The sequence below is a fragment of the Micropterus salmoides genome, unplaced genomic scaffold, assembly GCF_014851395.1.
Source record: "Micropterus salmoides isolate LMB-PRFRI ecotype aquatic unplaced genomic scaffold, ASM1485139v1 Ms_hic_scaffold_13, whole genome shotgun sequence".
Taxonomy (NCBI): Eukaryota; Metazoa; Chordata; class Actinopteri; order Centrarchiformes; family Centrarchidae; genus Micropterus; species Micropterus salmoides.
The window spans coordinates 31,425,478-31,440,491 of record NW_024040374.1 but is presented as its reverse complement, the minus strand read 5'-3'; the positions used below and the strand labels follow the sequence as shown (position 1 = coordinate 31,440,491).

The window sequence follows — 15,014 nt, the reverse complement described above, 5'->3', positions numbered from 1 at the left end:
CCACAACAATCTCACAGCTCTGACCTAAACCCTAGTAAATGTGGACAGATTAGACTCGTGCTAAATAATACGTGTTTTCCTCCATTTGTCCAAATGTCACATCCCTTCTTACTTCTAATAAACCAGATGACTCCTCAGAGACTATTTATTATTATTATTTCCTCTTCTTCTTCATACGATTCAACATAGTGACGGGCGTCTACACTGCCGGAATTACGTAATAATAATAAGAACAACTGTAGTGCCGTTTGTCCGCTTTGGGCTACCGTAGAACATGGCGACACAACATGGTGGGAGGTTATGTAGATAGAAATTGCTCATTCTAAGGTAATAGAAACATAGCTGTTCATTATGTAAGGTCTTTACACCACTGAAAACATAGATATGGATCTTATATTGCATTTCTGTCAATAGATCCTCAGAAATATTACACAGTGAACGTTTAAAACAAAAGAGGGAGAGGTGGGGTGTAACACAAGACAGAAAAAAAATCTATAAGCATAATATACTGCAGCTACTTGGAGTTGGGGGGGTTTCTGTGGTGCCCTGTCTTTGTATAATCTCCTCTGGACCAGCTGCGCCTTATGTGCATGGCACATCAAACAGTGGTCACTGAAACCTTTCCTCAATGCAATAAATTTTTACACGTTGCTGTGGATGCACCATTAGTCAGAGGTCAGTGGTTTGATCCCCGGCTCCTCCACTCTGCATTTCAAAGTGTCCTTGAGCAATATACTGAACCCGACCAGAGTGAGTGTGTGTGAATGTTAGTTCCATTCTGATGTGCAGTTGGCACCTTGCTTGTCAGCCACTGCCATCAGTGTGTGAATGTGTGTGAATGGGGTGAATGTGACATGTATTGTAAAGCGCTTTGAATTGTCTGAAGATTGGAAAGGCACTATATAACTCCAGTCCATTTACATTAATAGTCTCATTTTTTCATTTTACTTTCAAATTAATTTTGGGAGGTTGAGGGTTGTGTAATGGGAGGAAACACAATGTGCCATGGGCTTTGTATGCATTTGAAAATTGTTTAATTATCCATATGAACAACAGTTTCTACTTTTTTGTGAATATTGAGGTGTTCAAATTGAAATAACTATGTTGCATACAGCTCTATCTGGTGGTTAAAGTTGAGGGAAAAATAACATTTTGTATCTGTACTATACACAAAAGCAGTGCAACAAGACAGTGTGTCATTGTGGTGGTTTTGAGTTTTGTGATTTCCTGTTTTATTTTGAATGTATCCTTCCTGTTGTCCTGTGTAGTTTGCTTCCTGTCATTGTGTTCCTTGGTTGATTGTTTGCCCTGCCCTGATGCATTCCACCTGAGTCTCGTAAAACACCTCCCTGTGTTCTTAAGTGAGTGTCTCCCAACTGTCTGTTTCTCTTCTTCCCATGTTGAGTGTTCCTATCTGTGTTCCATGTGTTCCACCCGTGTTTTGACTTAGGTTGCGGAAGGGTGCGTTCTTGTGCATGAGCAAGAATCTGGAAAGTTGGCTTTCTTCCCGATTGAGAATTTAACTTACATATGTACATCTAATGCTGTCTAGCAAACAAACAACAATGATATACGTCTAACTTTGAGAAGCAGAAGTTTCATGTATTTGATCAGTATGAAAGTAGGTAAGGCCCCACCGTGGTCCACCTACAAGAGTGTTCTCACTTATTATATAACTAGACCAAATGAGCAATATATGAATGTAATTTTAATAGACATGGTTGTGTAAACCAGAGGTTAACGTGGTTCTGTTGGCAGAGAGTGTGTGTGTTAGATGCAAGAACTGACTGCTTTTTTCACCTCCGTAACAAAGTTCTTGTTTTTGAAAACTTCTACAGTGGGAAAGAATAATGAGCAAACATGCACACACACACACACACACACACACACACACACACACACACACACACACACACACACACACAGTAGTGTTTATTCTGTTATAGGAAGTAGTGCTCAAAACAAATCTGATAGCTTGATGGGCATTGTATTCAAAACAATGTGTCCACACACGTGTATCTATATTTATGTGCATGTTTTGTTTTTGCCTACTGCGTGTGTGTGTCAGTAGAATATCTACAGTCCATGTGTTTCCATGTTTGTGCTTGTGTTCTGCAGGTCTTTGTCTTTGTGTGTGTGTACATCTAATTATATCACTGTTCATTCAAATGCTATGAGAACAGTGGAACAGTGGATTTTTCTGACAGTAAGCTTATGTACTGTATATACGTACAAACACCAAACACATAAACTGCATACTGATTCTTCCTGATGACTTTTTCTGTGTCTGTTTGAGAGGGGTGAAAATAATGGATGTCTGGTTATATTCCTTTTCCCATAAGGAACTGATCCTACTAACAAGTAATGTGTTTGTATCCAAAGCCTGACAGATCTTATTTCTGAAGTGCTGAAGAGCTCCATTGTTGTCCAAAAATTATACACAACACATCACTGAGCCACACCATTGCACAGGGTGGAATTTTCCTTTAGTACCATGAACACACACACTGTAAAATATTTTTTTAGCACAAAAAAGTCAACGATACTGCTCTATAAGTAAGCATTTTCACGGTCCCAAAGTATTAGTGGAGATTTGTCTGGATTAGTATTGAGTTCCAAATATATGTTCTGTTTCTACAAATGCAACAAACATGGCACCATTAATGATAGATGTATTTAAAATCTAGCTTTTATTGTCCACTTTTTGACCCAAACCCCATTCAACAAGAACAATCTGGTCTGAGAGGGTGACTGAGAGTATTTTGCAGTCTACTGTTTTATATGTGCTTCTACTTTTAGGTGAAAGTAATGGTACTGATCCAATGGTGTTACACACAATTATCTGAAAGGATGATGAGAGAAGAGCACTACAAACAATGTTTAGTATCTTATTAAACACATTATAAACGAACAAAGAGGGGAGTTGGTTATCCCTGGGCCTTCAGTGTTAGATGTAATCAGCTGGTCGGGCAAGAAGTCCTGGGGCTACTCATTAGGGGTGTGGAAAATAATTGGATTTTAGATGCGGACTTGGACGATTATGAATCAATTCACAAATGTCAATAATCGATTATCTAGAGGTTAATTGATAACGCAATGTTGACAGAACGAAAAAGGCGGAACTCGGAAATGCTAAAGTGCAGCTCTGGACCATCCGGTGTGCACACAACAGAGACGTGTGGTTCTCCCTGTTCGGGACAGACAGACAGCTGTTGATTGAGTGACTACCGCTACTATACTTTCACATGTTCAATAAAATCAATGCACAACTTACGTTAATGATTTTAACCCGCACACCGGTGCAGCACGGTAGCACTTAGCTAGCGTCCTCTCCTCATTCTTCAAAGGACAGCTACGTGACAGGCGGCAGTAGGTGACGGTGAAAGCAGAGGAAAACATGAGCGCTGCGTTTCAGTCTGGTAGTAAATGTACAGTGTAGGTCACTGTGTGTCCATTAATTAAAGTCCAACTTCTGGAAAAGTTAATGCAGTTAGCGCTTACATTAGCTAACATCTACTCTTCAGACTGCGGTCTGGCAGCTGAGCAGGACACTTTTTTGCTGCATCCACATATCAATTACAAAAATTAATGAAATGCCGTTTCTCAAGGCCCACGGTGCTCAATACAAGTTACAATAATCAACTTACATGACAAGACACAAACATGCAACTACACTAGACAAGACAAAAAAAAGGAACAGATATATTAAGGTGGAGTGAACGTGGTTTGGCTGGAGCATTATAAAGTGCGTAGTTCAACACTTACATGACTCCATACTAATAACAGCAGCATCAGAAATAAAAATAGCAGCAGCAGAGTTCAGTAATACTGCTGTAATTATGTAATAATGCTATGTAATGTTAGCTACATTTATATGAAGGAACATTAAATATCTGCATTTCATTACTACCTACAACTTTGGATTGTTGTTAAATACTTTGCTTTAAAAGTACTAAGTAGTTACACAGTGAGAAAAATACATCTTTATCCAATTTGTTTTACAATCGCATCATAGCCTCATAATCGTAATGAGGTGCCTAGAAATTCCCACACTTGAGGTTATGCATCGTGATGCATAGAGGTGAATCGTTGACCTGATAATCGTAATCGAATCGAATCGTGAGAGCAGTGAAGATGCACACCCCTACTACTCATTTCAAATGATGGATGATGTGGATTTGGTTTGAGACGGAGGGCGCTCCTCTGTCAAGCTGCCGTTAGATTGATGACATCACTGGATCAACGTGGAAGAACTAAGACTGGTCTTGATAGGACCTTGTACCTCTTCTTCTGACCTCTGGGTGCCTGCTGGAAAGAGGATCTGTTTACGAAGGCATGTGTCTCACTACATGGCCAATCCCTCTGAGTTGGTGGTTTATGATGGTGGTGACAATCCAGTCAATGTTTGGTTTCTTATAACACGTTTTTCTTTCCAACTGATACTCAGGGTTTTTTCACAGACATATCTGGTGGTAGTACTCCAGGGGCTCTGATGTGTTTGGTGTAAAAGGCCTGTACTGGCTCGTGCTTCACTCGCATGACGTGAGGCGTCTTTTACACGGTGACTTCAGCCCCCCCAAGTCTCCACCCTCACTGGCAGACAGACAGTGGTTAAGAGCCATTTTGAACTGCTAGCTTAATGTTAGCTTACAGACTCAAAAATGGATTTAGTGTTATGCAAACCTAGTGGGACACACTTCAGTCCATCATCTGGGTCTATAAAGTTGCTTCCACAGGCTGTTCACATTTGGAACCACATATGGACTGCTACAAGGACTCTACAGACATATACACACAACACCGCACAGAGAATGTGGTCAGCGTAACATCTAGCCTGCAATAATAAAACACACACACACACACACACACTGACTGCCGCACTGCCCCATTCTGTATTTCTCTCTCTCTCCTTCCCTCTACCTTCATCTCTTTCTTTTCACATACACACACAGACTCTGTCTGCCCTCCCACTCTGACTTCTAGTTTGCTGCGCAGAGCAGAGTTGAAGAGCAAAGGAGCAGAGCTGTTTCACCACAGCTGGAGCTGGAAAAACTACTACCAGTCTGTATGTGTGTGTGTGTGTGTGTGTGAAAACAGAGAAAAGGGAGAGAAATCTTGATAAATGTTGGTCTGGATGTCTGGAACAGGATAAGTTGATGATAAGGATCATGATGGTGATGAAGAAGCAGCTGCTGTGGACAGACTGGAGTTGCGGCTGGATGTTGTCTTGTCTTACTGGCTTTGGATACCATGAGATTACTGCTTTCTCTGGAGGGATTTGCATTTATGCCTGTGTATGTGTTCGAGCCTGGAATGTGTTAAGATGAAGAGTATCAAACATGTTATAGGTAATGTGCATGCACACACAGACACACACGCGCGCACACACACATACACACACACACACATTGCCAGCCATGCTTCTCTCTGTCTGCATGGTGTCATCGTTTCTCCATTTTATCAGTGTTTTCCATTAGTCTGCTGGTTAGGTGATGTAGTTTAAAAAGTATTTCCTTTACTCTGAAATGGCTGATTTTCAGTTTAGTCTTCACACTGTTATGTTTAGGCCATGCCCATACCTGCCAAGATTTAAGTTTCAAAATATGGGTGTTTTTATGGCTACATAAAAAGGGGTTAGTTTAATTGGTATTTGGTTTAGATTTTTAGGTGGAACGCCGTCCTGCCCTGACATTTTGACAACAGTTAGTCAGCGGCTGACAGATGGGTTGAAACTGTATGTAGTGTGTATCGATTGTGTTTCATTGATGATCTGGAAACTTAGATCTGTGGATGACGAGTATTAACAGTAGGGCTGCTTGATTATGGCTAAACACATGACAATTATTATTAGCATTTATTGAATTTTTAAAACTAAATTCTTGAAACAGAATGAGGAACAATAATTGTTTTATCTTGATTATCTTGTTTTCATAATTGTTGGAAGGCAAAATCGTAATCTGAAGTGACTGCAACTTATTCTTCAGGGGCAATTGAGCTCGTCACAATTAAGTCCACAAAACGGTATGATCACTTTTATACACTGTTTACAGTTCATGATCACTATTTAATACGTATATTATCCACATTAGAGCAATGACATATTATTTTATGTGCTGAATGTGTGGCATGGATTGATCCAGTATGAATGTAATTCCCAGGAATACTGGGATAGTTGTTTACAAAGCGCTAATTTCACTCTGAATTCTATGAGAGAACGTACAGATTAATATTAATACAATAATCTTTATTTTTAAAGCACTGTTTTAAAATCCATATTACACAGGGCAGAAAAATAAAGTACACAAGTCATAAAACCATCAGTTTTTATTCACCTACACGTAGATGAATAAGTGCTTCAGAAAGATCAGTCAGCAGAGAGTCTGCTAAGTATGAACTCCGTTTGTCACACTGTCCAGGCCTTTCAAGAGGCTTTCCAGCTTTCCTCATGGGACCATAGTTGTGGTTAGACTGAACAGGAGTAGCTTCCCAACATAGAAACAAATAACAGCTAACTAGGTTGAAGCTAATTGTAGTTGTCCAAAACATCTACAGAAACCTTGACACAGTTACTTTCTCAAATCATCCCTTAACTTAACTTAAAGTCTCAAGAAAATCATCCCACTGTTTCCATTAGTGTTTTAACCGTCTATGTAAACAACCTGACATCTGCTTATATGAGCGTTTCTTGCAGCTTCAGTCCTCTGGCAGTTTCTAAGAACAGGGTGTTTCATACATTACGTCTGTCTGCACCACAGCTTAAATGCCTGGCTCTGGTTTCATAACCCTGCTGTTACAGCTACAACATTTCCTAGATCCTCTGCCCCATCCCTCTTAGATAGATAGATACCCTGTATTGAGCAGGTTTTTCCCAATTTTCTTTATCCTTAAAAATGTATTTATAATTTGCCACCAGGTTCTTATATTCTGCAGCTTGACTGATTGTACAGGACAGATTGTCCAGTTTTACCTCATGATTCTCATGAAGCTTGCGCCTTGCATACTTGACAATAGGGAACAGTGCTTAACAAATAAATAGCACCTCAATCTAGACAATTTCTAAAAACACATTTTACTGATTATCAAAATTATGCTGATTGGTCCAGATGGATACTAAATAAATAAAACATACAACTCAAACTGTTGTAGTACAAACATTTTTTATCCATGTGTTCCCTTTTCAGGTTTTGTACTTTAAATTGATTTTATTATCTGTGTTTACATAAGCCTAAATAGTGAATTGACATCCAATTCAGTTTTATTTAAATATCACAAATTCACAAGTGACGTTTGAGAAGTTATCTCATTGCACTTTTCATATAAAGCAGGTCTAGATCCTACTGTAATATTATTAACAGAGATCCAATAATTCTCACCATGAGCAAACACATGTGACAAGGAGAACTCCCTTTTAACAGGTAGAAACCTTGAAGAGAACCTAGCAATAATAATGATAATAATAAAATAGAACTACTAGTAGCGGCCGTGGAGCAGGTCCATGGGGGCAATCTATACCTATTGCAGCATAAATATAGCTGGGCATACACTGTATGATTTTAGAAATGGTCCACATTTCAACTCATACTGTACAAATTGTCGGTCATTAAGCCTAAGCACACTACCTGAAAACTCACTATGTACATGCATAAAACAGCCCATCGGCCCCAGCAGACCTTTCTGGCTACTGACAATAATCAACAAAGATTTGTTTGAAAGCTCAAAAGCAGGTAGAAGTTTGTTTGCTGGCAATAATACTTACAAAACAGAAACGTGCTGCTTTAATCGTCTGTGCTATCCTGTGTGCCAAAACTTCTGAAAAAAAGAACTGTTGGTGTGTCTAGACTAGATGGCTAGGAAGACGTGGCTTCTCCGTTTTGCAGAGAGAATTAGACTTAAGCTAGCTACGTTTAACTGTAGAGATTGTTAACTTGGCTAGCATTGTGTTGCCATAACACTTTCAGATGCCGTTAGCAGTTCGCGCAGGCGCAGTGAGAAAGAAAGGCACTGATCTGTGCGACTGATTGGTCATAAATTACAATCTACCAAGGATTTCAGAGTGGAACACACAGCAATAGAAGCAGTGTTTTTAATATCCTTGGTAGGTCAGCAGACTCAGATACTAAGAACAGAGGAACGTTTATATTGACATTAAAGGCCGGTCTCACTAGCAGTGATTGTGCTCTCCTTCTCCTGTTTGTCCCCACCTCCACCAGTACGCAACCTAGCCAAGCATGTTTTAGAGTAATAAAGTACAGTCCGGATTAAAGAATGTCTTTATTCTCAGTGACAGAGAAAGGTTTGTTCATTGTGCACTGAGCTTAGAGCTTCAGGCTGCAGCCACAATAATCATTAAACCAGAGCAGGGTAGGGTGTAATGCATGGATACACACACACAGACTGACTTATAGCCATGTCTGAGAATGCTTTGTTCTAGTTTCCCATAGGCTATATATCACATATGAACCCCAGTCAGAAATGGATAGTTACAGAATAGTCTACATGATGTGCGGATATGATCAAAGAATATTTTCTAAATCAGGTATAAAACAGCTCATAAATCATGTGACTCTAAAGCTCAGCAATTTTAATTTTAAACTTACAAACCATTTCCATAAGATGAAAATGGTTTCTTCCTTCAGTCAGGAAAAGAAAAATATAAATCTGACATTCTGAGTTCTGCGTTCATCACAGTATCTGTTAAGGTAGAGGTGAGGCATGAGGATGGTATTGTTGACCAGTTATTGACTCTGACCATCATCTGAGGCTGGGAAATAAGACTGAATTGCCGTTTTGTTTTCAAAGATATTTTGCGGGGCTTTTTGCCCTTTTTTTGAATAGGATAGCTGAAGAGGGACAGGAAATGTGGGAGAGAGAGAAGGGATGGCATGCAGCAAAGGGCTACAGACTCGAGCCAGGGCTGCTGTGATAAGGACTCAGTCTTTGTACATGGAGAGTGTGCTCTACCATGTGAGCTAACCGGTGCAAAAAGATATTTAAATGATATTCACTGGGTCTTATGTCATAGATCAAGATCTAAAATTGAACATTTTTGACTTTGGAAAAAAAATCTTGATTCAAAGGGCTACTTACTTTTTCCAGTTTCCACTTTCTTGGCAGGGGGATTTAGCTTTATCATTATACTTATATAAGATAGTAAGTGGACCTTCACTTAATATCATTGATGTGAACACAAACATTAATGTTTCAGCACTAAAGACATCATAACACCAATTTAGACAATCAGTGGAATTTTGACAATGTCCAAACACAGTGGAGAGGCCCATTCCTCAAAGTGTCATGAAATTCCAACAATGAAATCAACAAAAATAACAGCAGAACAGAAGAACCCAGTGATACATGTAATAACAGATGTGGAAATTCACTTTTAAGAACAAACTAAACGGAGGAAGAAAATGCACAAAACACTGTGTTCAAAAGGGAGGATCGGACAGAGGATCTGCCGTGACGCTGAAATGAAGCAATGTGAAGTAAGATTTGTCTTCAGTACGGTCAGAGAGATACGTCGGTTTTGAGAATTGTAATTTCTGTGAGTCAACTTACAACAATATCATTCGTGTCTGTTGCAGTTTTTGTCATTGTTTTTCTGGCTCAAGCACAGGCGGATGACGTCTTCTTGTTCCCACCTCCAAAGCGATTGGTGAAAGAGCATCAGTCATCACACCACCATCATTTTTGCTGTGCTGATCATGAATCCTTTTGATTGTAATGACCTTTTGCTCTCCTTACAGATGAGATCATGCAGCAGGATATCAGGCCCCTGCTGGCTGTAGACATCATAGAGCAGCTTCATCTCCAGTTTGCCTTGCTCTCAGGTATGTATGTAACAAGCCTCTGCTGTACCACTGTCCTGATGTCCCCACCTTTAGTTTCCAATGTAGAGGTTGTGTGCCTATTCATTTAAATGGAGGGCTGGGAAACATCAAAAGCCAAACTTCCATCATAATAGCAAGTTATTAGTGCGAAACAAGACGTAACATGCAAATTGGCAAAGGCAAATGATATAATTTTGAGTTTCACAAATTTACGGGTAAAGTGAGGACTCTATTGTGTGGTACATCAAACGGTATTTCATGTTGTTATATAGTAGCCAAAGTGGTGGTTATGTAGGCAGTAAGCATTTGACGGCTGCAGCACCTCGTGTTTTTGCAAGAAAGCAATACTTGACTTGAGTTGAAAAAATTTCATCTGGAGCAGAAAAGTGAATTTGTTATATTTGTTGAAATTATCTACATACATCTTAACAGCAAACAAAACATTAAATGTTCTGACACACACAAACAAATCCCGTATCTGAGGCTGAAAGCACGGCTTACTTGATTTGGTGCACTCACTCTGTATGAAACTGTGTTTTGGGGAAGTGGCTTTGGAGGGAGGTCTGAAGGAGGGTCTGCTTCTTGTGGTCCAATGTAGACGTCTTCAGCTTTTATCTGATATGCCTGTCTGGTCATCTGTTGTGCCTTAAATTTGAGGGTGTAGTGCAAAGGTGGTGGGAGTCACATGTTTTTCCCAACTGACTTTCGATCCATTGCTCCCAGTGATATTTTATCATGGAGTCTGCTGACATGAGCCTGCGTGTGTTATTGATATATCTTTTTCAGATCCCAGATACACTGAGCGCTGTTCACTACTTCTGTCATATGACTCTTCTTTGGGAGTGAAATGATGCCCTGAATGTCTGGTTGTTTTTGCTGGCATCTGTGTGGGCAGAATCTTAAGTCTTGGCCCCCTTTTCTGTGTTAATTCTTTTTCTAGCTTTTTGGCACTTGTAGGAGCCCATGTCACCTTATGTACCTATGTCTCTGTTCTCTTGCTTGCCTTCTTGTTCAGTGTAAAGAGATTTTCCACTTCTCTTGCTGTCTGCATCTGGATGTGTTAATAGTTAATACTTTCCCCTCTTCTTTGCAACTCTAGAAAGAAATCTGCCTTGTCCAAAAAAAAGTAACTTAGGTTAAAAAAAAAAGCTGCTGATGATTGCAGTATAATTGATAATATTTATATTCTAAATTGTCGCTGGCCACATGATTTTTGTTTCCCTTCATATAAATAAAGACATTTCCACCATAAACTAGTGCAGAAAATGTCTCCAGAATGCAGGAAAATTAGGGGTTTAATGCTCAAAATCTTCTGTGCGAGGACCCCCCAATCGCATGGCCTATTTCATCAATGAATATTTCTTCTAAATAGCATTGGGGGTACCTTGTTGTCTTCTTTTCGTGACTCCAATATTGGGCATTATCATGTCTCGTGGACTAAGTGTTTTGTCACACCCCTAATATGAGCCCCTAAACGTCCCCAACACTTTTCAACACAAAGTGATGTCCTTGCATGGAACAATGAAAATAGAGATAGAGAAAGACAGAACCCCCAGTGTGGAGATGTGAGATGACTATGTCAGGTTCTCTGTGATGCTGTTTCCCAGAAACCTAAAACTGTTCACATGCTCCACCTCAGCTCCACTGATATAGACAGGAGTGTTAATCTTCACCTACTTTTTCCTAAAATCAATGATGAATCAGCTCCTGGCGTTGAGCAGTAGGTTATTCTCTGAGCACCACTCTGCAATCACCAAGACTGTGGATTTCCTCCAGGCAAGAAGTCTCATCTTTGTTTGAAATCCGGCCAATGATGGTGGTTTCATCAGTAAACTTAACAAAACAGTTCTCTCCATGTCGGGGGATGCATTCGTGGGTGTACAGAGTGAACAAGAGGAGGCTGAGCACACAGCCCTGGGGTGTCTATCCACTATCTGGGTTCTGTCTGTGAGGAAGTCCAGTATCCAGCTGCAGAGTGTTGTATTTAAACCCAGAGTGCTAAGTTTGCTGATCAGTTTCATGTGGAGATTGTGTTGACTTATTTTACTTACTTACTTACTTACTTTTATTTTAGTTAAATAAACAAGGATGACGGAGGGCTTTGTAGCTGCCAGGAATGGTACTGCTTCCCATCTTAACAATAAAAATTCCACATATGGTAAACATTGTCCATCCACTTTGACTGCATTTGAGCACCAACATCATTATTGTAAACACACAGCCCGCCTCCTGAGTTCTGTCTGTGCAGAACACGCTCCGCCTGTCAAGTTTAACAGCTTGTTCTGGTATGTTGTGGTATGACCAGGTCTCAGCAGTCTCTGATTTCCCGTTTCTGAGTTAGTCTTATTTCATCCATTTTATTTTCCTGCCACCATACATTAGCCAGATGTAGGCTGGGAAGTGCACAAGACTCAGGTCCGACCCGGGTTGGCTTGACTCTTATCCCCACTCGCCGGCCTTGGCCTTGGCACAAATGTCGCTGTAGAGAGGCACAGCATTTGTTAAAGCCTGTAGCAGTTGTTGTTCTATTATTTTCTTTTCTCACACTGTGCTTCATTACAGTGGCAGTGGAGTGGCAGCGAATACAAATCAGATGACTGCATGGATTTATCTCAGTCAGGCAGAGAAACAGTGAAAGTGATTTTCTAACCTCATGTCCTAAATATAAAACATTAAAAGATAAACACCCAAATATATCCCCCGAATTCGAATTTATATCAGACACACAGAAACTCCCCTATTACTTACCCCTATATACACCCACTCACACACACACTGTTACGGTTTTATTTAATTCATTAGACATATATATATAAAAAATCCCCCTCTCACCCCTTGCCGTGTGGTATATGTCATCCTCAAGCTCTGGTCCTCTACCAGAGGCCTGGGAGTTTGAGGGTACACACAGTATCTTAGCTGTTCCTAGGACTGCACTCTTCTGGACAGAGACCTCTGATGGTCACAGCCCCCAGTGCTCCGATTACCACTGGCACCACTGTTGCTCTTACTTTCCACATCTTTGCTAGCTACTCTTTCAGCCGTTGGTATTTCTCAAGCTTCTCGTATTCCTTCTTCTTGATGTTGCTGTCGCTTGGGATTGCCACATCTATCACTGCAGCCTTCTTTTGCTGTTTGTCAATCAACACGATGTCTGGTTGGTTAGCCATCACCAGTTTGTCAGTCTGGATCTTGAAGTCCCACAGGATCTTAGCTCAGTCATTCTCAACTACCTTAGGAGGTGTCTTCCATTTTGACCTTGAGACTTCCAGCCCATACTCATGGTAGATGTTCCTGTACACTAAGCCAGCCACCTGGTTTTGGCGTTCCATGTACACCCTCCTGCCTTCATCTTACACCCCGCTGTTATGTGCTGTACTGTCTCAGACACATCCTTGCACAGTCTGCACCTGGGGTCCTGCCTGGTGTGGTAGACCCCAGCCTCTATTGATCTTGTACTGAGTGCCTGTTCTTGTGCCGCCATGATTAGTGCTTCTGTGTTGTCCTTTAGTCCAGCCTTTTCCAGCCACTGGTAGGATTTCTTTGTCTGCGGTACATGCCGTGCAGCGGCTTGTCCCTCCATGAAGGTTCTTCATCTTCCTCACCCTCGGGTTTATGCTGCCTAAGGTATTCACTAAGCCCTTCATCTTTGGGGGCCATCTTCCTGATGTACTTCTGGATCTTTGTCGTTTCATCCTGGACAGTGGTCTTGACACTCACTAGCCCTCTGCCTCCCTACGCTTGGTGTACAGTCTCAGGGTGCTGGATATGTGAGGATCTTTCTTGTCTTGATGTCAGTGGCCTCTATCTCCTCCTTTTGCCAGTTTATTATACCAGCGGGGTATCTGATGGCTCAGATCTTGTTTTTCACCTTGGTTTATGCCGCACTTGATGGTGACTTGTGCAGTTGGCTTTGAGTTGGCTTCCAGACTTGTTTTCCACAGCCCCATTGAGTTCTTGATGAAGGCTATTAGTGTCCTGTTGAACTTGCACATTTCCAAGCATTCCAGTATCCATGTATGTGGCATTGAGTCGTAGGCTTTCTTGTAGTCAATCCAGGCTGTGCACAGATTGGTCTGCCTGGTCTTGCAGTCTCGAATGACTGCTCTATCAACCAGTAGCTGGTGCTGACAGCTTCCATGTTGTGCAGAGGCAGGTTATTGGCCGGTAGTTGGCAAGTAATTGGCTGGTAGTTGGATGGGATTGTTCCCTTCTGGGGATCCTTCATAATCAGGACTGTCCGTCCTTGGGTTAACCATTCTGGGTGGGTCCCATCCATCAGCAGTTGGTTCATTTGTGCTGCCAGGCTTTCATGGAGTGCAGTTAGTTTCTTCAGCCAGTAGGTGGATCATGTCAGGGCCTGGTGCTGTCCAGCTCTTCATACCTGCCACTCTTTCTTGGATGTCATTGTAATGGTTACTGGATCTTGTTCTGGGAGATTGCTGTGATCTGTTCTTAGATCCTCTAGCCACTGAGCATCGGTGTTGTGGGATGCCTCTTTCACACATACGTTCTTCCAGTACTGTTCAGTCTCAGCCCTGGGTGGATCTGATCTTGTGTTATTAGATCCACCCAGTTCATTGAGAGTACACTTTGGATGGTTCAGTGGAGAACATCCGGTTTATTCTCCTGGCTTCTGCTTCTCCCGTGTATCTCTTTAGGCGGGTAGCCGAGCGCTGAGTCTTTGTTTGGCAGTCTCCAGAGCCTCAGGTATCGACAGCTTGTGGTATTTCTTAGGTAGCCCCTTCTTTGCACCTTTCTGTAGCTCTGAGAGCTGACTAACCTCTCTTCGTGTTGCCTTGATCTTGGCCTCTAGCCTTCTCCTCCATGGGGGGTAATGCTCTTTGTGGCTTGTGGTGTTCATCTTATAGCCAAGCATCTCTAGGACCACTGTTGCTGTGGCGTACATGAGCTCATTGGTCTCATTTATGGCTTTAGTAGGGATAGTATGTAGTGCTGCATTCACATCTTCTAGCAGACTTTCAGAGGGTACTTTGTCACTTAGCCTTGGCAATCTTGATCGTTGTACTTGGGGGTCCAGCTTAGTTATGATCTTCAATCGTAGGTCAGTCGCCCTTATGTTGAGTGATTCTGTGCCGTAAGGGCTTGTTGTTACTGGGGCTTGGGACCCAATCTCTGAGTGTGGGGATAATGATGACATCTCCCTGCTGATCTGTCGTCCTGGCT

The 15,014-nt window shown here is 41.4% G+C and overlaps 1 protein-coding gene across 8 annotated transcripts in view; it reads left to right on the top strand.

The window, feature by feature from the left end:
* mcf2l2 (MCF.2 cell line derived transforming sequence-like 2) overlaps nt 1-15,014 on the top strand; it is a 129,097-nt gene that overhangs the window by 23,892 nt on the left and 90,191 nt on the right. For all 8 annotated transcript variants that reach the window (XR_005444154.1, XR_005444155.1, XR_005444156.1 and 5 more), the window contains exon 2: nt 9,747-9,830. Coding sequence is in view for 5 of the 8 variants with exons in the window: in XM_038716844.1 (XP_038572772.1) it covers nt 9,747-9,830 (84 nt within the window). In the remaining 3 variants the exon portion in view is untranslated. The remainder of the gene's footprint in view (nt 1-9,746; nt 9,831-15,014) is intronic.